This window comes from Leptonychotes weddellii, chromosome 9 (assembly GCF_054177405.1).
Source record: "Leptonychotes weddellii isolate Sample4059 chromosome 9, ASM5417740v2, whole genome shotgun sequence".
Classification (NCBI taxonomy): domain Eukaryota; kingdom Metazoa; phylum Chordata; class Mammalia; order Carnivora; family Phocidae; genus Leptonychotes; species Leptonychotes weddellii.
The window spans coordinates 30,573,139-30,598,020 of record NC_138377.1 but is presented as its reverse complement, the minus strand read 5'-3'; the positions used below and the strand labels follow the sequence as shown (position 1 = coordinate 30,598,020).

At 34.2% G+C, this 24,882-nt stretch overlaps 1 protein-coding gene across 1 annotated transcript in view; it reads left to right on the top strand.

The window, feature by feature from the left end:
* GPHN (gephyrin) overlaps window positions 1–24,882 on the top strand; it is a 515,857-nt gene that overhangs the window by 197,902 nt on the left and 293,073 nt on the right. Inside the window, exon 3 of the mRNA XM_081829751.1 lies at window positions 998–1,055. Coding sequence (XP_081685877.1) covers window positions 998–1,055 — 58 coding nt within the window. The remainder of the gene's footprint in view (window positions 1–997; window positions 1,056–24,882) is intronic.

The following is a 24,882-nucleotide window of genomic DNA, read 5'->3' as shown; positions in this document are numbered from 1 at the left end:
ATCCCAATTTTTACAATGGCAACTGTTATGAGAATTAAATGAGGGGCACCTGGGTGACTCAGTAATTAACCGTCTGCCTTCAGCTCAGGTCATGATCCCAGCCTCCTGGGATCAAGCCCTGCATGGGGTTCCCTGCTCATGGGGAAGCCTGCTTCTCCCTCTCCCGCTCCCCCTGCTTTTGTTCTCTCTTTCACTATATCTCTCTCTGTCAAATAAATAAATAAAATCTTCTTTAAAAAAAGAATTAAATTAGATAATATATAACATGTCTGGCAATTGATAAGTGTTACATAATTCTTAGCTACTTTCTTAAAAAAACATTTTCAAACAGGTGATCATGGCAGTAATGACTTCAGTGCCTTAAGGCAAAGATCATATTTTAGGGATTAAATTGTAACCCTTAAACACTCATCTCTTTTCCTTGGACAGTGCTGGACACACACACATCTCTCCAAGTCCTTGTTTAAATTACTTTTAAAAAGAAGCAAAATCATTATTGGTTCATCAATTGTGACTCACGTACAACACTAATATAAGATGTTAATAACAAGGAAAACTGGTGGGGCATCTGGGAAATAAACCTCTTTACTTTCTACTCAATTTTTCTGTAAATTCAAAACTACTCTATAAAAAGTAAATTATGTTAATTAAAAACAAACCAAAAAGGCAAATATCATATCTGTTATTAGTTCTTGCTACATCTTAGTTGTGACAGAATCCATCAGTAAAAGTGGTAACATTACTAAAAGTATCAATAAGAGAAGTTTATAGTTAAAAATATAACTTAATGTTTCCTCTTTTAGTAGTCATTCATTATCCACCTCTTTTTAAGTAACATATGGAAAACTTAAGCATGAAAAGGTCGTTTTTATTCCATGGTCATTGGGGCGGGCAATGGGCAATTATTGGTGGCATTCTGATGCTAATGGCAGAAATACTCCATATATTTTTATAGACTATTGCCAGTTTTGAGAATATTTTCTTTTCCTAATTTCAGGTTGGGTGGGACTATATCAGCATACAAGATAGTACCAGATGAAATAGAAGAAATCAAGGTATAGTATGCCATTTTTCATCTCTAAGAAGACTTAGTATCTTGCCGGGTAGGTGGGGGAAGGATTGCTTTTTCTTTATACTGTTGAATGTTTGGGTGTGTTGGGATCTCATTTAATTCAGTTATCTATTTTAATTAAAAAATATAAGGTAACCCCCATCAGATTTCAATCACCATTATCAATGCATTTCTTGAAAATTATTTGGAAGATCAAAAAGGAACACTTCATGTGAAATTCATTGAAAATCTACTTAAGAAACACTATATATAGCATTAGTGTGCATAATGGATTATCTTTCTATCTTGTTTTAATTTATTTTCCCTGTAGGCTTTCACTAATTATAAGTACCAATCTTTTGGAAAATATTTTCTGGTTCCACTGAAAACACAGTATGCCAATTGCAATTTAAAGTCTGTAGTACGTGGGGCACCTGGGTGGCTCAGTCGTTAAGTGTCTGCCTTTGGCTCAGGTCATGATCCCAGTGTCCTGGGATCAAGCCCCGCATCGGCTCCCTGCTCAGCAGGAAGCCTGCTTCTCCCTCTCCTGCTCCCCTTGCTTGTATTCCTTCTCTTGCTGTGTCTCTCTCTCTGTCAAATAAATAAATAAATAAATCTTTAAAAAAATAAAATAAAATTTATAGTACATTAAATGAAAACTTGACCTTACTCTTTGAAAATTACATAATCTGCATTCTTCTGTTGTTAACATTTTACCCAATCCTATGGACTGTTAGTCTTCTGGCATATCATGTGGCCCTTCCCCAAGAGCAATTTACAATCTAATCAGAACTGAACTCATTATCTATTATATAAATAAAATTTAACAACTTGATAGCAATAGTCAAGGATAGCAATACTGAGTTAAATTGTTAACAATGAGATTTAAAGATCCAAACAAATCATCAAGCTTAATTTAATCAAGCTTTCCAAAATCAGGTTCAATAAATTCAAATCTTAGTCAATAATCATTCATTTGCTCACATTATTTTCAAATCAGTTAATGTCATTGGTCTTTATTATGTAATATACTATTAGTTTCAATATGTCTGGTGTTCTGTATAGCCAATATCAGAAATTAATCCAATAATTATATTCTAGCAGGGGAAAAAAAAAAAACAGGAGTGTGAAAAGACCCATTCCAACTTTATATATATTCATAAAATACTTTGGTTGACAGAAACCTTAAGTCCAATCCAGCTTGTGTTGCTATTAACTTAAAGAGGAGATATAAGAGAAGGAATAAGTTTGAGAGGAAAGAGGGTAAGTTTTGGACTTATAAATTTGAGGTCCCTCTCAGATAACCAAATACCCATTAAGTCATTGGTTAAATCAGCCAGAACCTCAGAAGAAAGATAATTTTATCTTTCAGTTGATACTGGGATTTGTCCTTATCCAAGAATTACTTGAGGGCATGCTAGTTAATGGAATCACCTAAAAAAGCTCTATGAAGTAATAGCAGTAGACCAAAACTGTTGACCTGTCCAAGAACCTGTCCAAGGATTCATATGTTTTTTTTATTAGTTTAATTAATTAGAAGAAACATTGCTATGTTTTATAGTGACTTTTCTCTAAAGAAATAATTTTTTCATTGTGTTTTTTGAAATTCTAGAATTATAAGAGTTGTCCCTCAGGAGATTCCTTCAAAAAAACATGATTCATGATGACATTACTATATGATTTTTTAAAATTAATTACTGGAATTATATCTAAAACAGCTTCAGAGAGTTTGAAGCCTGAGGCATAAAAGATATGAAATTGATTCTTGTTTCAAAAGTGTTAGAAGAAAACTTGCTATAAAATATTTCATCAACATTTATTTGATGGCACCATTATCATTTTCAACTGAAATCAGATATAATCTTTTTGTTTTGATTGGAGAAAATGTGAAGCATCTGGTTGTAATGTTCATTTTAGTTGGCAAATAACTGAGTAATTTTAAATTATCTGAATAGTACAATTGAGTTTAAATTTGAAATACATCCACAATATACCATGTATAAATAAATATACATGTGTATTTTTATTATTAAAATATGATTGATTAATAAAACATAATTCAGTTTTTACAAAGTATGGTAATCTTCACAATATTTCTAGCACCAGAAATTATTATTTAGTTCATACATAGTTTGAATTAAGCATTTGTTGATTGATTACAATAAATCACCACATAGCGGATGGATGGCCAAAAGCTTAAGAGGTAAAGTGCAAATTCATTCCTGGCCCAATCATGACCATCTGTTCCACCCAATATCCTGAGTTCTTATTATTTCATTTAGTTTTATTTTTATACACATCCCTAAATATTATAATTTATTTGTGTTTCTCTTTGAATTTTATATGAATTGAATCACAATGTATACATTCTCTTGTGCCTTCTTTGGTTCAACACTGTGAGATTTATTCATATTGTTATCTATAGCTAAGATTTTGGGGGGGTTTGTTATTATTTTTTTTTTCTGTAAAATACTCCATTGTGCCACAAATTATTGAGACATCCTACTCTTGAGGGACATTCACCTTGCTTCCATCTGGAGCTATTATGAAAAATGATGGTATAAAATCTTATAAAAGCATCCTGTGTAAGAGTTTCTTTGAGGTATATACTGAAAAATGGAATTCCTGAGTTTTAAGTAATGTGTATTTTCAACTTTTCTGTATGAAATCGAACTGTTTTCCAAATAGTTATGGCAGGTATACTGCCACCTTGGGTGTATTTATTTTAAATAGAAATGTTTAGATATTCTTTATCTGTAATTTATATTGGTATAAATTTATTTTTATATATGGGATGACTAAACTTACAAAATATTTTTCAAATGTATCTTTATTTTCCCAGCCCAATTTATTGAAAAAAACAAAAAAACAAATTGTCCCCCACTGGTTTGAATTGCCTCATTTATTATATACTAAATTTTCATATGCCTTGATACACACATACACATACATAAGTCTGTCTTTTCCTGAACTTTTGATTCACCTATCTATTTATTCCATTGCTAGCACCATACTGTTCTGGTTATAGTGCTTTTTTTTAACATAATAGGAAAGGTTTGTGGGGTTTTTTTATACTGTTGGCTCATATATTAATTGCTTCAGGTAATATTATAGTAAGTTTATCAAGTTTCAAAAGTATCCCTACTGAGGAAACTTGTGGTGCTAGCCAAATACAGTAGCTCTGTTCTTCCCAAATCTTTTCTTTTATGACTAAAAATTCCTGGACATTTAAAATAAACAAGCATAGAAAGACTCTGAAGGAGGAAGAAGAAATCAGACTTTCTAAGGACTTCAGGACTTGAGGAATGACACAGCAATGAGTTAGCTGGGTTTCCTTTTTGCCTCCTATTTACTCTCAACAGGACACTGATGAAGGCTCCAATCTGGAAACACCAACAGGCACAGACAAAACAAAACAAAACAAAAACACTTAGGAAATCCTGTCATTCAAGCCATAGGACCCAGGATAGGGGTGGACTAACAGAACAAAAGCCTTTGGCAATACTCACCTTACTCCAGCCAAACACCAATGGGAAAACTACTTAGTTCCCCCACAGTTTTAGCACAGCCAAGCAGGAAGCTGATCTTCCACCTCACCCCTGCTACCCACAGAAGCAGATGGCAAAGCTTTGAATCCCTCCCCTGGTAGTGTTTATTGGCAGGACGGGTGGGGAGCTGTTCAGTCTCCCACACTCCCACAAAATAGACAGTGCTCTGATTTCCCTGCTAGGATAGGATCTTCCATCAGCTCAGGGAAAACAGGCTGTGTTCTGCTTTCTATGACACAATATTGTTAGTGGACTCCAGTGATGAGCTGAGTCTCTACCCCCACCCAGCAGCAGTAAGACTAAAGAGACCACGCACGGTGGAGCTACTCACCACTCTCCTTTACCTTCCCTTTCCTGTGTCTCTGAGGCCTATAAGGGAGATGTGACTCCATCCCTGTCTGCATCAATAAGGCTGAATGAGATGGGGATAATTGATATTCCGTTCTTAGTAAGTTTTAACCTTCTACTTCCCCTCTTGGTGTCAGCGGGGCTCAGCAGGGAGGTGAACATCTACCCCTACCAACAATGTGAAGCAAAGTGGTGCCCCACTTTTTGGCCAAGAGAGGACCTAAACTTCTACCCTACTGTCTTTAATGAAGCAGTATAAATGAGTGCCTCAATTTTGCCAGAGTGGTGTCAGTGGGACCCAGAAAGAAGCTGAACATATATATTTATATTGCCATCATACAATATTATAACAAAGGGACATCTGCTAAAAAAGATTAAATAAGATTGAGAGTTTCATAATATCGAAAATGTCCTGGGTACAGTAAAAAATCATACCAAGAACAAGGAAAATCACAACTTCAGTGGGGGGAAAAAAACAGTCAACAGATAACAACACAAAGATGAATCAGATGTTAGAATTATCTGACAAAGATTTCAAAGCAGTTATCATAAAAATGCTTCAACAAGCAATTACTAATTTTCTTGAAACAAATGAAAATAGAAATTACAAAAAGGAACAAAATGTTAATTACAGAACTGAAAAGTACAATCACCAATATAAATGGCTGATTGGGGGAGGGTGGTGGAAAACAGTTGTGCCAGAAGGAAGTGGAACAACATTTTTCAAGTGCTGATATAAAGAACTGTCAATCACAAAGTCCAAATCCAGTGAAATTATTCTTCAGTAATCAAAGGGAAATGAGGACACATTCAAACAAAAGAAAACTTAAAGAATTTGTCTCGAAAAAACCTACCCTGTATGAATGGATAAATTCTCCAAAGAGAATTGGAGAGGAAATGAAAAAACTTAAGAAATAAAAGGAGGGGAAAAGGAAAATGATAACAGAAAAATGCTTGAAACTTCAGAAAGGAAAGAAAAACAGCAGAATAGATAAATATAGTAGACTGTCTTTTCTTACGGTTTTCTTAAGTCACATTTGACGGTTGAAGCAAAAATTTTAACACTGTATGATGTGGTGCACAATGCATGTAGAGCAAATAACACAATATTTAAAATGTAGCAACATAGAGGGTGACTAAATGGAAGTAAATTTTCTGCATTTCACTTGAAATGATAGATGTTAATACAAGTAGACTGCAATAAGTCATATTTGTAATTATAATATAGAAAGTATCCACTCAAAGCAACCACTAGAAACAATGTACAAAATGATATACTCAAAAACACTGTAAATTAAGATGGAATCCTAAAGTTTGTTCAAGTAATCCCCAATTAGGAATGAGAAACAAGACAGAAACAGAAGACAGATAATAAAATGACATGTTTAAGTCCTAAGATATCAGTAATTACCTTAAATATAAATAATTTAAATATACCAGTGGAAAGACAGAAATTGACATAATGGGTTTTTAGAAATGATCCAATATATGTCATTCTCAAGAAACTCATTTCAAAAACAATGACATAGGTGGATTGAAAGTAAAAAGATATACTATGAAAATATTAATTTTTAGAGAAAAGTTCTCAAGTCAGTAATTCATATTTCTTTCTCAAGAAACTAGAAAAAGATGAGCCAGATATTGTCAAAGCAAGAACAGTAATACTCAAGAATTGGTATCAGTGAAATTGAAAACAGTAAAACAGTGGGGAAAAATCAATGGAATAAAAAGCTGACTCTTAAAAACTCAATAAAATTGATACACACTAGACTAAAAAAGATAAAGGAGAAAAGATAAAATTACTGATACCAGGATTGAACAAAGACTATCACTACAAATCTTCCATCAATTAAATGGATAATTAGAAAATACTATGAAAAATTTTATACTCATAAATTGGACAACTTAGCAGAAATGGACCACTTCCTCAAAACCCACAAACTACCAAAATTAACCAAGACCAAGTAGACATTATGTGTAGTCTTATAACCATGAAAGACATTAAATTCATGATGAAAAATCTCCTAAAAAACAAATCTGCATGCCAGATGGTTTTACTGGAGAACTCTACCAAACATTAAAGAAGAATTGACATCAGTTTTAGTCAGTCTTTTCCAGAAAATACAAGGGGAGGAAATACTACCCACCTCATTTTATGAGGCTAGTATTACTCTGCTAATAAATCAGAAAAACATAGTACAAAAAATGAAAACTGCAGACCAGTACTTACCGTGAACTCAAAATTTACAGATATTACCAAATCAAATCCAACAAGGTATTAAAAAAATTATACACCACTACCAAATGAGATTTATTTGAGGCATGCAAAACTTGTCCAACATGGGAAAAGTAATCAGTCTAATCCACCATATCAACAAGCTAAAGAAGAAAGATTGTATGATTATATCAATTGATGTAGAAAAAATGTTTGACAAAATCAAAAAATCCATTCATGATAAAAAAAAAAATTCAGCAAACTAGGAATAGAGGGAAACTTCCTGAACTTGATAAAGAACATCTACAAAAAACTTACTGCTAAAACATACTTAATGGTGAAAAAAAAAAATGAGTGCTCTCCTTTAAGATCAGGAGCAAAGCAAGGTTGTCTGCTGTCACTACTTTTTTCCAACTGAGTACTAGAAATTTTAAGTAGTACAATAAGGCAAGAAAAGTATTAAAAGGCACAAAGGTTGGCAAGTAAGAAACAAAACTCCCTATTTGCAGATTGTATGATTGTCTACATAGAAAAAAGTATCTACAGAAAAATTCCTACAACTAATAAGTCAAGTGAGTTAATTTGGGGAATGTAAGCAACACACACACACACACACAAACTCCAGTTGCATTTTTATATGCTCACAACAGTTGGAAACTGAAATTTAAACAGTACTATTAACCATCACTCCAAATAAGGTTGAATACTTAGGCATACACTGAAGAACACACATATGTTAATCTGTATGCTGAAAACTACAAAACGCTAAAGAAATAAAGGAACACCTAAAAAAATGGGCAGACAAGCTATATTCATGAATTGAGAGATTGAACACACTAAAGATGTCAGTTCCTCCCATATTGATATATATAGTTTTATGCAATTCCTATCAAAAACCCAGCGTTTTCTTGTAGACATACAATTATGTAAATTTATTCTAAAATTATATGGAAAAGCCTAGGTCCTAGGACAGTTAACACAATTTTGAAAAAGAACAAAGTGGAAGGACTATCCAATGATACTCTATCCAGTGATGAGGTTTACAGTAATCAAGACAGTGTAGTTTTGGTAGAAAGACAGACATGTCAAACAGAATAGACAACCCATAAGACTTACACAGATATGTTCTTTATTTTTAAGATTTTATTTATTTATTAGAGAGAGAGAGCATGCAATAGCAGGGGGAGCAGCTGGCAGAGGAAGACGTAGGCTCCCCACTGAGCAAGGAGCCCGATGCGGGACTCGATCCCAGGACCCTGGGATCATGACCTGAGCCGAAGGCAGACGCTTAACCGACTGAGCCACCCAGGTGTCCCCACAGATATGTTCAATAGATTTTTTAATAAAGCTGCAAAAGCAATTCAATGAATAACCTTTTCAACAAATGATGTTGGAACCATTGGATATCCATAACCCAAAAAAAATGAACCTCAACCTAAATCTCACACCTTGTACAAAAATTAACTCAATTTTAGCCATTCTGAGTGGTGTGAGGTTCTATCTCATTTAGTTTTGATTTGTATTTCCCTGATGATGAGTTTTGTTGAGCATCTTTTCAGGTGTCTGTTAGCTATCTGGATGTCTTTAGAAAAATGTCTATTCATGTCTTCTGCCCTTTTCTTAACTGGAGTATTTGTTTTTTGAGTGTTGAGTTTGATAAGTTCTTTATAAATTTTAGATACTAACCCTTTATCAGATATGTCATTTGCAAATATCTTCTGCCATTCCATAGGTTGCCTTTAAGTTTTTGTGATTGTTTCCTTCACTGTGCAGAAGCTTTTTATCTTGATGAAGTCCCAATAGTTTATTTTTACTTTTGTTTCCCTTGCCTCAGGAGACATATCTAGTAAGATGTTGCTACAGTTGATGTGAAAGAGGATACTTCTGTGTTCTCCTCTAGGATTTTGATGGATTCCTTCCTCACATTTAGGTCTTTCATCCATTTTGAATTTATTTTTGTATATGGTGTAAGAAAGTGGTCCAGTTTCATTCTTTTGCATGTTGCTGTCCAGTTTTCCCAACAGCATTTGTTGAAGAGACAGTCTTTTTTCCATTAGAGATTCTTTGTTGAAGATTAGTTGGCCATATAGTTGTGGGTTCATTTCTAGGTCTTCTATTCTGTTCCATCAATCTGTGTCTGTTTTTATGCCATTACCATATTGTCTTGATCACCACAACTTTGTGATATAACTCGAAGCCTAGAATTGTGATGCTTCTAGCTTTGCTTTTCTTTTTCAAGGTTGCTTTGGCTATTCAGGGTCTTTTCTGGTTCCATACAAATTTTAGGATTGTTTGTTATAGCTCTGTGAAAAATGCTTGTGTTATTTTGATAGAGATTGCATTAAATGTGTAAATTGCTTTGTTTAGTACAGACGTTTTAACAATATTTGTTCTTCCAATCCATGAGCCCGGAATGTTTTTTCCATTTTTGTGCCTTCTTCAATTTCTTATATTTTTTAGTTTAAAGGCCTTTCATCTCTTTGGTTAAATTTACTCCTAGGCATTTTATTCTTTTGAATGCAATTGTAAGGGGGATTGTTTCTTGATTTCTTTTTCTGATAATTCATTATTAGTATGTAAATTTAACAGATTTTTTTGCATAATAATGTCATATCCTGAAGCTTTACTGAATTACCTTATTCTAATAATTTTTTGGGTGCAGTATTAGGGTTTCTATACATAGTATGTCATCTGCAAATAGTGATAGTTCTCCTTCTTCCTTTTCAGTTTGGGTACCTTTTCTTACCTAATTGCTGTGGCTAAGGCTTTTAATACTACTTCAAATAAAACCAGTACGTGCTGATACCCTTGTCTTATTCTTGATCTTAGATAAAAAGCTTTGAGCTTTTCACTATTGAGTATGATATTTGCTATGGGTGTGACATATATGGCCTTTATTATGTTGAGATACACTCCCTCTATACCCACTTTGTTGGGGGCGTTTATCATAAGTGGAGATTGTATTTTGTCAAATGCTTTTTATGCATATATTGAGATGATTATGTGAGTTTTCTTTCATTTTTTAATGGGTATAATGTTGATTAATTTGTGTTTGTTGAACCATTCTTGTATCCCTGGAATAAAGCCCCACTTTGATCATGGTTTATGATCTTTTTAATGTATTACTGAATTCAGTTTGCTAATATTTTGTTCAAGATTTTTGCATCTCTATCAATATTGGATTATAATTTTTATTTTTTTGCAGTGTCCTTTTCTGGTTTTGGTGTCAGGGTAATGCTGGCCTTGTAAAATGAGTTTGAAAGCATTTCTTCCTGTTCAGCTTTTTGGAGAAGTTTGAGAAGGATAGATATTAAATCGTTTTTGAATGTTTGATAGAATTCACCAGTGAAGCCATGGGATCTTTTTCTTTGGGGGATGTTTTTGATTACTGATTCAATCTCCTTACTTGTGATCACTTTATTTATGTTTTCTGTTTCTTCCTGATTCAGTCTTTAAGATAGTATATATCTAGGAATTTATCTTTTTTTTTCCCCCTAGGTTGTCCAATTTGTTGGCATGTAATTGTTCATAGTAATCTCTTATGATCCTCTGTAGTTCTGTGGTATAAGTTGTAACTTCTCCTCTTCATTTCTGATTTATTTGAGCCCACTCTCTTTTTTTCCTGGGGGAATCTAGCTAAAGTTTTATCATTTTTGTTTATTTTTTCAAAGAACCAGCTCTTAGTTTCACTGATCTTTCCTTTTGTCTTTTTCGTCTTTTTTTCATTTATCTCATTCTGTTATTTATTGAATCCTTCCTTATACTACCATTGGGGTTGGTTTGTTCTTTTTCTAGTTCCTTTACCAGTATAAATTTAGCTTGTTTGAGATTTTTCTTGTTTCCTCAAGTAGGCTTGTATTGCTATGAATATCTGTCTTAGAACTGTTGTTGCTTCATGCAGTAGATTTTGGTATTTCCTTTTTTTGTTTTCATTTTTCTCAATTTTTTTTTTTTACTTCTTTTTATTTCTTTGGTGACCCAGCGGTTGTTCAGTAGTATTTTGCTTAATCTCCATGTATTTGTAATGTTTTCCAATTTCCTTCTTGTAATTGATTTCTAGTTTCACATCATTGTGGTAGGAAAAGATGCTTTATATGATTTCAGTCTTCTTGAATTTATTGAGACTTATCTTATGGCCTAACATGTGGAGTATCCTGGAGAATGTTCCATGTGCACTTGAGAAGAATGTGTATTTGCTTTCTTTTGGATGGAGAGTTCTACATATATCTATTAAGTCCATCTGATCTAATATGTTATTTAAGACTGGTGCTTCCTTATGATTTTCTGTCTAGATAATTTATCTTTTGATATAAGTAGAGTGTTAAAAGTCCCCTACTATTATTATATTGGTGTCAGTTTCCCCCTTTAGGTCTGCTAATAATAGCTGTATTATTTTGGTGCTCCTGTGTTGGGTGCTTATACATTTATAAATGTTATATCTTCCTGCTGCATTATCATTATGTAATGCCCTTCTTTGTCTTTTGTTGCAGTCTTTGTTTTAAAATCTGTTTTGTCTGATGTGAGTATAGCTATACTATTTGCATTTACATGGAATATCTTTTTACATCCCTTCATTTTCAGTCAGTGTATGTCTTTACGTCCAAAGTGAGTCTCTTGTAGAAAGTATGTAGATGAGTCTTGTTTTTTTTTTGTCCTTTCAGTCACTCTACATCTTTTGATTGGAGCATTTAGTCCATTTTCATTTAAAGTAATTATGGATGGGTATATACTTCTTGCCATTTTGTTCTTTGTTTTCTGGCTGTTTTTGTAGTTCCTCTCTGCTGCTTCTCTCTTGCGGTTGTTGTCTTTCTTTAGTGTTATGTTTAGATTACTTTTATATTATCTTTTGTGTATTACTATAAGTTTTTGCTTTGTGGTTACCGTGAGGTTCACATATAACATTCTAAGTGTAGAACTGTCTATTTAGGTTGATAGCAACTTAAATTTGAATACATTCCCAAACTACATTTTTACAACTTCTCCCTAAGTTTTATGTTATTATTTTTTATTTACTTTTTAAGTTTTTTTTATTTATTTGACCGAGAGATAGAGAGAGCCAGAGAGCACAAGCCAGGGGAATGGCAGAGGGAAAGGGAGAAGCAGGCTCCCTGCTGAGCAGGGAACCCAATGCGGGGCTCGATCCCAGTCCCCTGGGATCATGACCTGAGCTGAAGGTAGACGCTTAACCAACTAAGCCACCCAGGCGCCTCAAGTTTTATGTTTTTAAAGTCACATTTTACCTCTTTTTATTGTATGTGTGCCTTAACCAATTATTTTAGTTTAATTTTGTTACTTTTGTTTTTTACCCTTCACAGTAGATTCACAAGTGACTTATCTACTATCTTCACTATATAGTTATCTTTTCTGGTGAGATTTTTACTTTTATATATTTTCTTGTTATTATTTAGTGCCATTTCTTTTCTGTTTAAAAAATTCCCTTTAACATTTCTTATAATGCCAGTTTATTGGTGATGAACACCTTAATCTTTTGCTTATCTGAAAGATTCTTTATCTCTCCTTCAATTCTGAATGGTAATCTTGTCAGGTAGGGATTTCTTAGTTTGAATTTCTTCTTTTAGGACTTCAAATATGTCATGCAACTTTCTTCTGACCTCAAAGTTTTGCCTGAGAAATCTGCTGATAGCTTTATTGGGTTTCCCCTGTATTTAATAAGTTGCTTTTCTCTTGCTGCCTTTCAGATTCTCTCTTTATCTTTAACTTTTACATTTTAATTAGAATATGTCTTGATGGGTCTTTGGGTCCATTTTTTTTTTTTTTTTTTAACTCTGGGCTTCCTGGACATGGATGTCTGTTTCTTTCCCCATGTTAGAGAAGTTACAGCAGCTATTTCTTTTCTGTCCCTTTCTGTCTCTCTATCTCTTCTCCTTCACAAATGTTATCCCACTTAATGTTCTGTCGGTCTCTTAAGTTGTCTTCATTTAAAAAAATTCCTTTTTCTATTTGCTGGTCTGTCTGGGTGAGTGCTAATGCTTTGTTTTCCAGCTCACTGATCCATTCATTCTTCATTTCAGTAGTCAACTGTTGAACTCCTCTAGTGTATTTTTCAATTCAGTTACTGTATTCTTTAGTTCTGTGTCTTCTGTTTGATACTTTCTTATATTTTCTGTTTTTGTTAAAGTTTTCATTGTGTCCTTCCATTCTTCTCCTGAGAGTTCAGTGAGCACCTTTATGGCCATTATTTTGATTTATTTATCAGATAATTTATCTCTATAACGTTAAGGCCTTTTTTGAGGTTTTGTCTTGTTTTCACAACTGGAAAATATTTATCTGTTTCTTCATTTTGCTTAACTCTCTGTTTACTTCTATGTATTAGGCAAAACAGCTACCTCCTCTCAGTCTTGAAGGAATTGTCTTATGTAGGTGATGAACCTTTTCAATTACCCTTGCACTTGTTCTTGGTTATCTTTTGAACCTCTGTGATTGTCTAAATATGCTGATTTATTTTTGATATGTCCTTGTTTTTGAGGATCTTTCAAGACTTCTCAGTGTTCCAAGAGAAGGAATCTCATTAGCATCTACTTTCAGGCTGAGCAGAAGACCCTCGGGCAGCAGGTTAATGGTTCAGTGTATTGTCTATTTTGGTAATTTTACATTTGCACTTGAAAAAGTCTGAACCTTCTGCAGTGTTGGATTTAGTGTTGTATATAAATAACTATGAGGGAGATTTATCTATTACTCCTTTTAATTATGTCAAATTCTTCCGTATATTTTTTGTAGCTCTGTTACTGTTTATAAATATTTTTATATCTGCTTATTGAACTGATTCTTTTATCAGTACAAAATATCCTTCATCTAACATTTCTTGCCTTATATTCTACTTGGTTTGATATAATATTGCTACAACCACTTTACTTTGGTTGATGTTTGCATAACATTTATTTTTCTATCATATACTTTTGTCCTTTCTTGTTATATTTAAAATATAAATGTCTCTTATAAGCATCTTCATACTTTTTCTGAAATACTTGTTTTTCACTTACAGCATGTAGGCCATTTACATTTATTATAATTATTAATATAGTCTTTATTGTTTGTTTCCTATTTGGCTCATTAGTTTCTGTCTCCTCTCCTTTTCTGTTGTCCTTTAGATTAATAGAGTAGCTTATATTTAGTTTTTTCCTTTTATTAATTTGTTACATATAGTTTGAGTGGGCTTTGTTGTGGGGGTTTTTTGGATTTTTTGCTGGCTTTTTTTTTTTTTTTTGGTGATTTATCCCAGGGTGCATTACAACTATGCACCTGTTACCTTTTTAATACTAATCATCACGGGGCACCTGGGTGGCTCAGTCGTTAAGCGTCTGCCTTCGGCTCAGGTCATGATCCCAGGGTCCTGGGATTGAGCCCCGCATCGGGCTCCCCGCTCCATGGGAAGCCTGCTTCTCCCTCTCCCACTCCCTCTGCTTGTGTTCCCTCTCTCGCTGTGTCTCTCTCTGTCAAATAAATAAATAAAATTAAAAAAAAAATACTAATCATCACTTTTGCCATTTCCCATAGTAACTTGGGGAGATTTTTAAACATTTCTTTTGACTATTGCTTCTTCCCATTCTGTCTTCTCTTTTGGGGGTTTAATTATACAGATATTAGACCTTTTGAAAGTATGTTCCACATATATGGTTTGCCCTGTTTGTTCATTCTTCCTACTTTCTCTACATCAGTTTATACCTTTTTTGTTTATTTGTCTTTAATATTCTTGCATTCTACAGCATTTTTTCTTTTGACCTATGTTTATATTCTTTAATCCTGATAAACCTATCTGTTTAGATCTGAGTTCCAGTATATTGTATGTATGTGTCCATTTAATTTTTTTCTAGATTCTAATTTTCTGTTGAAATTCTCCATCATTTCATCTATTAAAAAAAAAACAACTTTCTTCTATTTTCTTGAATGTATTAATTATGGTTTACTTTAAAGTTCTTGGCTGCAAACTCCCCAAGCATCTGTTATGGGGTTTTTCATCTGTGTGTTGTTTTTGTTTTTGTTTTTTTTATCTTAGTATTGGGTTCTATTTTCTTGCATGCCAAATAATTTTTATAAATTTATTTTATATGTTAAAGAACCATATTGTTTGTAAATGATTTATCGCTCATCATAGACTGTCTCCCTTTCTACTGATAGGCAGAATGTATGAGAAACTGATTACTCCAGTCCAGTCAGGAACTAATCTGGTTTAGAGCTGGATTGAGAATAGTGGGTTTACATCCCTTTATTCCTGAATGACAACAGGAGATTTAGCTCTGATAGGCATAGGGTCCAGCCTAGCTCTCTTACCTGCAGCCTAACCAATATAAGCCTCAAAAACTGGCAAATATCTTGAAGGGGAAACTAGCATTGTTCTATGGTCAGGCTTCCCTAGCAGGCCTTTGTTTTTTAAGCACCATGAAGAATGCAAAAGATTTTATTCTGTCTTTAATCTTGTTGTCTCATTTTACAGCCTTGTGTACAGCACCACAATCTAGTGGTTCTAAGGAGAAAAACAGCCATGTGTTTGAGTGTATTCAGATTTCTAATTTCTAAATGCCTAAAAGCTTTCTGGTTTATTTTCCTCCCAGTAGAGACTCTCCTCATGGAAAAGCTGATGGTCAGCCCTTTGACCCAAATCAGCAAATACCCCCAGTAAGGATGGGTTGCTGGGTAGATGTGAAAAGCTGGAGAATGTTAGTTTAACTCAGAAATGTTTTCCCATTTCTGGAATTTTACTTTGTCTAATTTATTGCTTCTGTAGTTCTCCTATGTCTTTAAAAGTAAGATTTTTGTAATTATCTGATTTTGTTTACTTGTTACTGTATGGTATTGACCTGCTGTGACCTACTGCATTCTGCCCAAAAGCAGGAATCCTTTTATATTTTTTTTAACTAATTATTGCCAGGATATAGAAAAGCTGTTTGGTTTGTGTATAAATCCTTTATTAGTGAAACACTTTTATTATATCTAGTAGTATATTAGTTGATTAAGCTTTATTAAAGTGAAATTATAAAGTAAAATCATTTTGCCAGAATTCTGGTTTGTTTGTTTAATGTTTGATCTATCAGGCACTGTTGTAAGTGCTTTACAAATGCTAACTTGTTTTAATTTTCATTAAAAAAAATAAGGTAGGTATTATTATTGTTCCTGTTCATAAGTGAGAAAAATGAGGCAAACAGAGTTTAAGTGATATGCCCAAAATCACACAGCAACTTGTGGTGGAACCAGATTCATACTCAGAATCTGGATCCTTTTATCATCATAAGAGTTGTATTAGCATAGATATAAAATATTAGTCACTTAGTCTTTCTACGTGAATACTGCAAACCCACTTAGAAACAGATTACTTCAATGTATTACTTTCTGATACCCCCTTCATCTCTTTTTTTCCCCAAGTTTTTATTTAAATTCCAGTTGGTTAACATACAGTGTAATATTCATTTTAGGTATAGAATTTAGTGATTCAGCACTTACATACGGTACCTGGTGCTCATTACAAGTGCCCTCCTTAATTGCCATCACCTATTTAACCCATCCCCCTACCCACCTCCCCTCTGATAACCATCAGTTTGTTCTCTATAGTTAAGATCTGTTTCTTGGTTTTCCTGTCTTTTTTCCCCACACTGTGTTCATTTGTTTTGTTTCTTAAAATCCACATATGAGTGAAATCATATGGTATTTGTCTCCGACTGACTTATTTCACTTAGCATACTACTCTGTCCATGTTGTGTCAAATGGCTGAGTAATATTCCACTCACACACATACACACATACATACATACACAGATACATATATATGGGTGTGTGTGTGTATATACATATACACACACATACAGACACGCCACATCTTCTTTATCCAAGTCAGTGAGCATTTGGGCTCTTTCCATAATTTGGCTGTTGTTGATAATGCTGCTATAAACATCAGGGTGCATGTATCCCTTTGATTTATTATTTTTGTATCCTTTGGGTAAATACCTAGGACTGCAATTCCTGGATCATAGGGTAGTTCTATTTTTAACTTTTTGAGGAACCTCCATACTGTTTTCCAGAGTGGCTGCACCAGTTTCCATTCCAACCAACAGCGTAAGAGGGTTCCCCTTTCTCCACATCCTCGCCAACCCCTATTATTTCCTGTGTTAATTTAACCATTCTGACAGATGTGAGGTGATATCTCAGTGTAGTTTTGATTTGTATTTCCCTGATGATGAGTGATGTTGAGCATCTTTTCATGTGTCTGTTGGCCATCTGTGATACTCCCCTCTTTTAATTGGAATGCTATTCCTAAATTTCCTTAAATCTCTCATTCACCCGTTTATTTATTCAATAATAATAATAATAATGTATTTAACATTTGTTCTTTTTGTGTATTTAAACTCTGTTATGTCATCCAGTTTCATAGCTTTTGTGTTCTATTTCATAAGTTAAGCTTTTTACTGAAGTATAATATTCTATATGAGTTGCAAATTAAGAAAAGTATACAAATTATAGGTATGAAGATAAATTATCACAAAGTGTAGTTATTGTTTTGTTCAAGTACATTTGGATTGTTTCCAGTTTGAGGCTAATATGAATAATGCTGCAATATATGATATTGAACATTTATTTTGGTGCACACATGTATACATAGACCTTAGATATTCACCTAACAGGCTAGATATGACCTAGAAATACTATTCATAGAGTATGGAAATGAAATTTTACTAGATTCTAAAGTTTTCCCAAGTATATGTATATATTTATAGTCTCATCATCATTTTTTGAGAACTCCAATTTGCTTCACATTCTCACTAACATTTAGTACTGTCAGGCTTTTTTCACTTTAACTGTTTCAAAATAGTGATACCAAAATTTGTTTTTAATTTCTATTTTCCCAATAACTAAGGATATTGAGCATCTTTTTACATATTTATTGACCATTTGGGTGTCCTCTCTTGTGAAGTGACTATACACATCTTTCACTTTTAAAGGATTAGGTTAACTATATTTTTCTTATTTATTAATAGGTGTTCTCTAAATGTTCTGGATATGTGTCCTTTGTTTGATATATGTATTGCACATTTATTCTCCCACTCTGTTGCTTCCCTGTTTACTTTCTTAAAAGTGTCTCTGATGAATAGAAATAACTTAATTTTAAAATAGGTCATCTTGTCTATCTTTTCAGTTATATTTAGTAAATAAATATTTGTTGATTAAATGAATGACATGAAGATGTTCATTGTCTAGTAGAAGAGACAATTTTATTTTATTATAAAATGTAATTTCTGTATTAAATATATGTATAAATTTTTTTTTTAGAGTACAGAGGAGACAGTGACTAACTCTGGCTAGAGGGTGAAGGAATTCTTCATAGAGAATATGATGGAAAGGACTTCTAAAGAAAGAAAATGTGAAAAATGACACTAAACATTAATAAACAATGTTTTTAGAGAAGTACAAATTGGCTGAAGTCGAGGGATTATTAATAATTGCAGGAGATGAGGCTGGAAAATTAGGTTGGAGTCACATTGTAAATGATTTTAATGTCTTAGAGAGGGAAGCTTCTAAAAATTTTGAAGCAAAGACATTTCCAGATTTATTTCAGAGGATTTATTTTCCTTATCAAAATGAATTTGAGGGAGGTATAGAGTCAGAGGTCGAATACTTAGGATACTGTATGCCAATCTGGATGAGCAATGATAAAGACAAGGTTCATGTCAGTGGCAACAGTAATGAAAGTATGGAAGGTATATCACAATTGTTAATAAAACAGGCTCTGCACCTTAATTGGATTGTGACCTTGTGTGTATTTTAACCATTCTGTGTTTTCCTAAAAATACAGATAACAAAAGCCTACCTTTGTTGAATTACAAGACCTACCTTGCTGTGAGAAGTAAATGTAAAGTACTTAGCACAGTACCTAGTACATAGTAAACACAATGACAGCTATGTGGTATGTTCCAAGTAGACTTGAGTAATGAGGAATAGAAATGGAGATTAATTCAGGTTTTTAGCTTAGACAACTTCATGGAAGATAATGCCAATCTCTGAGCTAAGGAATTCCAAGGAAGAATCCTATTTGGGGGGATTGATGAATGTTGGTGGTCTTTAAAACATACAAGTAAGATCCTGCTCTAAAAATGTATTCATTCTCCCAACCAACCAATTTAGTGCCTTTGTCTGATTTATCCACTGTTAGTGATTTTCATCTTTCTCTTTTTTTTTCTGGTACTATTCACTTCATTGAGAGTTCCTTTTTCTATGCTGTCTTCTCATAGTAAGAGAATCCAAGAGGAATAATAGGAAAAAATAAATATATTTTAAGTATAATAAATATTGAATTTATACAGGTCTTCTTTCTTCTATATTTCTGATCATTTAGTTTCCCTCCCTTCTTTTTTTACCCAGAACTTACTATTACTCATTGTATATTGTGGAATAGGTAATTTTCCTGTGGACATCAGAACCATTTGATTTCTAGTTCTTGACTCTCTGAAAAGATACCTGTATTTTTTGCTGCCTATAAATCAATGTTCTATATTTCTCTTACTAATTATTACATAATATTTATACAAAAGTATTGGCTAAAATTTTAACAGAACACTATACTTTCTTTAACTTACTAAAATCAATTTCCTCTGCTATTTTTACTAATAGACATTTAAATTATATTGTAACATCTTAAAGATTCTTTTTATCACTCAGATTCTAATGGAAAACAAAACCACAGTGATAGTTATTACTGTGTAAGACTTACTATAAATCAGACCTTTTATATTCCACAGAGTGCTAAATATCAGTGAATAAAACTGTTCTAGATAGTTTTTGTTAAGGAAATTTTTAAGTAGAATTAAAGTAATTATATAATATATGTTATCCATGCTTAATTATTTGTCTAGCTATACTCAGCCTGGAATAAAATGTTCAAAGGAAAACCCATATCATATACAAAACTTGGTCAGAGGTGTATCACTGACATTTGAGAGAAGGTGATATAATTGTGACAGAAATTCTATTTCCTGCCCATTATATAATTTCAATCTGAAGGTGTATTTTTACGTCACGTTCTCACATTAGTATATACAGAAACTTGTAATAAATAATGTGGTTTGACCAAATATCTTTGCTTCCTTAAGAAGTTTCATAATGTGTGTGGATGTACACATGTGTGCATATAAACAGGCACCTATTTTTTTAAGTTTTTATTCTGTATCCAGAATTATAGTAGATGCTTTTCATGTTCTCATTTACTTTATACTTTCTAACAGTGACCCAAGTTTCAAAGAGTTTTAGTAACTTGCCTATGGAACCAAAGCTAGTTAGTCGACTAGAACTGGAAGAACAGACACCCAGATCTGTCTAACACCCTTTCCATTACCTCTTATTCTACCCCAGTGCCTCACAGTTAGAAAATTTATAAAAGTAAATGTTGTTGGTTATAAATAAAAAAAAAAAGCTAAAAGCATAAATATTTATCAGTAGGGTTTTCAAATTAAAATATACAGACTATTGGTTGACCTAAAAATCATTATAGTGAGCTTATTCATGACATATTGTCAAAATGAAAAAACAAGTTAAAAATATCCGATTGTGTATGTGCATCTCTGTGTATCCATGTGTATTTATTTATGTATAGAAATTTGTGTGGAAGGATGATTAACATAAATTTAAAATGGGTTATTTTTGCTAAATTTTTAGTGATTTTCAATTCTTCATACCTTTTATGTTGATTGAATTATTTTTGTCTTTTTAATAAGTATGTTTTCTAGAATCATAAAAAATCACAGCCTATTCTCTTTTGGGCCCAAAAAATTAGAAGTAGAATAAAAATAGAAATAGGTTAAAATACAAAACATTTATTTTTTCACCAACTATCATTTCTAGAACCTACTTTAAAATTATGAAACAGATGATATATTTAACCAAATTTCTTTCACATAGCCACTTACTTTGTTTTTATATTGCCTGTTCTACAACAGTGAGTAGAATGCTTGGAATGCCAAACTCATAGAGGTGGTACTATATTTTATTGATAAATAAAATAATAAGTGTTTAACTTGCTTTACAGGGAAGTTCTACTCCAGTATTGCTCAGTAGCTCCTATCAGAAGCTCCTATCTGTTACCATAAATAGTTATAAACTCTAGATTAAACAAAAACATAACTATCTGAAAGCACTGGATAGTAACCAAAAGCATGAAGATTCTATCATTTGGAAGAAGGCTCTAGTTGAATATCACATATTTATAACTTTTAACCTGAGAGTAGGTCCCAGTCTGGACTACCTGGTAGCTAAAACCTACAAGCTTACTGGCTAGAAGAACAGAGTCTGGGACAACCACAACTGCTTTAAAGTTGGGAGGGGGGAGTGGATAACCTGTAAAGGAGATAGCCAAAGGGAGGAGCCTCAAATTCTGTAAATAAGCATAGGTTTCTGGCCGACTTCCAAACCATGAATGTGCTGGATAAACTACAGGCAGCGCAATTAGGACTAAAGGAATTTAACTGAATTTTGAATTGCCATCCACTGCAGAACAGATGGAGTTTGCAATTCAGTCTACCCAAGTCACCTACTTACTAGAATAAAAACAAATCAACATTCTTCAAAACAGTATAACAAAACCTAGTGTCTCTTCAATATATCATTCACCATGTCCAGAATACAGTCCAGAATTATTTAACATATTAAAAAACAAGAAAATGTGACCCATTCTCAAGGAAAAAGATAATCAACTGTCACTAACCCAAAGATGACCCAGCTATTTGAATTAACAAAGATTTTTTTTTTTAATTAACAGATTTTTAAAGCAGTTCTATAACCAGGCTCAAGGAGTAAAGGAAAATAGGCTTGTAATGAATGATGAGATATAAAATATTAGCAGAAAAAATAGAAAATATTAAAAAGAACCAAATCAAAATTGTAGAACTGAAAAATATAATTGCTGGAAAGTGTTTTAAAAGTATCTTTTTGTCTTTAAATAAAACAGGTTTGGGGGGAAGGGAAAAGATGGCAGAGGATTAGGGGACCCTATTCCAACTGGTCCCCTGGATTGAGCGGGATATCTACCAGACCACTCTGAACACCCATGAAATCAGCCTGAGATGTAAGTAGATATATCTGGATCTCTACAAACAGAAAATTGCAGGCAGTTGGTTTTGAGGTATGAAGCAGGGAGCCGTAATTCCGCAGGCAGATATCGGAAGATAAACGGAAGGGGGAGGGAGCCTTCAGGATCCTGTACCACCAGTGCGCAAAGCCTACCCCGCTGGGGACAAGGCACAGACTCGCAGACCGGTAGCAGTGGGGAAAGGACTTTAGGGCAGCCCCGCTGGACTGAAACCTGGAGCCGCACAGGCGTGCGTGCAAACTGGGGTCAGCTGACGGTTGTAGAAGAACAAAGGGCAGAGATGTGCCTGAACTTTGAGGCAAGGACTGGGAGCGCTGCTGAGGGGCAAACAGCCCAGGAGGCTGCAGTTTTTAGCAGCACAGACAGAAACGGAGATAGTATGGCCTGGAGAGCTCACTGAAGAACAGATTGCAATCTCTCTGTTCTGAGGCAGAGGGTTGGAAACCATCTCTTCTGCTCTGACTCTCGGAAGAAGCCGCCAGGGAAAGCCACCAGAGAACAAAAGCCCCCAAAAAACGTTTTTCACTGACCCCATTCCCCCCTCCACAGGGGGCAAGGCAACTCTGCCCAAACAGATTTCCCTGAGTAACGGTGTGGCAGGCCCCTCCCCCAGAAGACAGGCTGGAAGAACAAGAGGCCTACAACCCTAAAGTCCCTAAAAAACAGGTGCATCTTGCTTGGGTTATGGTCAGTAATTTGGACCCTGTACATTCCCTCAACCACCCTTCAACAGAATGACTAGGAGGGGAACCCCCAAAATAGGGAAGACTCAGAGACTGACTTCTGCCACAGATTTACAAATGGATACAGATATAACCAAGATGTTGGAAATGGACTTCAGGATAACAGTTATGAAGATGATACCTAGAATGGAGAAATCGATTAATGGCAACATAGATTCTCTAAGGGCAGAAATGACAGCTGAACTGGCAGAACTTAAAAATGCTATCAATGAGATCCACTCTAATCTAGATATTCTAAAAGGTAGGGTAAACGAGGCAGAAGAATGAATTAGTGAACTAGAAGAATAATTGATAGAAAAGAAGAATAAAGAGGAGGCCTGGGAGAAACAGCTTAAAATGAAACAAACATCCATGTCCTAGAGGCAGAAAGGACCCCTCCCAAGATCAAGGAAAACAGACCAATGCCCCGGCATGTAATAGTAAAACTCGCAAATCTTAGAAACAAGGAAACCATCTTAAGGGCAGTTAGGGGGAAGAGATTCCTTACCTACAGAGGGAGGAACATCAGAATAACGTCAGACCTATCCACAGAGACCTGGCAAGCCAGAAAGGGCTGGTAAGACATATTCAGGGTACTAAACAAGAAGAACATGCAGCCAAGAATACTTTATCCGGCAAGGCTGTCATTTAGAATGGATGGAGACTTGCACAACTTCCAAGACCAGCAGAAACTAAAAGAATGTGTGACCACTAAGCCGGCCCTGCAAGAAATATTAAGGGGGGGTTCTATCAAAGGAGAAAGATGCCAAGAGTGATGTAGAATGGAAACTTACAGAGACAATCTGTAGAAACAAGGATTTCACAGACAACATGATGACAATAAAGTTATCTTTCAATAATCACTCTCAACGTTAATGGCCTAAATGCTCCCTTAAAACGGCACAGGGTTGCAGATTGAGTAAAAAGACAGGACCCATCCATATGCTGTCTACAAGAGACTCATTTTGAACCTAAAGATACATCCAGATTGAAAGTGAAGGGATGGCGATCCATCTTCCATGCCAACGGACCTCAAAAGAAAGATGGGGTAGCAATTCTTATATCAGACAAATTAGATTTTAAGCTAAAGACTGTAGTTAGAGACACAGAAGGACACTATATCATTCTTAAAGGGTCTATCCAACAAGAAGATCTAACAATTGTAAATACCTATGCCCCCAACATGGGAGCAACCAACTCATAAGCCAACTGTTAACCAAAATAAAGAGTCATATTGACAATAATACATTAATTGTAGGAGACCTCAATATTCTACTCTCAGCAATAGACAGATCATCTAAGCAGGAAATCAACAAAGAAACAAGAACTTTGAATGACACACTGGACCAGATGGACCTCATATACAGAACATTCCACCCTAAAACAACAGAATACTCATTCTTCTCGAGCGCACATGGAACTTTCTCCAGAATAGACCACATACTGGGTCACAAATCAGGTCTCAACCAATAACAAAAGATTGGGATTATTCCCTTCATATTCTCAGTCCATAACGCTTTAAAACTGGAACTCAATCACAAGAAAAAAAATTGGCAGAAATTCAAACACTTGGAAGCTAAAGACCACTCTGCTCAAGAATGTTTGGGTCAACCAGGAAATCAAAGAAGAACTTAAACAATTCATGGAAATCAATGAGAACGAAAACACATCAGTCCAAAACCTATGGGATACTGCAGAGGCAGTGCTAAGGGGGAAATACATAGCCATCCAAGCCTCCCTCAAAAAAATAGAAAAATCCCGAATTCACCAACTAACTCTACACCTTAAAGAACTAGAGAAAAAGCAACAAACGATGCCTAAGCCACGCATTAGAAGAGAAATAATTAAAATTAGAGCAGAGATCAATATATTAGAAACCAGAAACACAGTAGATCAGATCAACAAAACTAGAA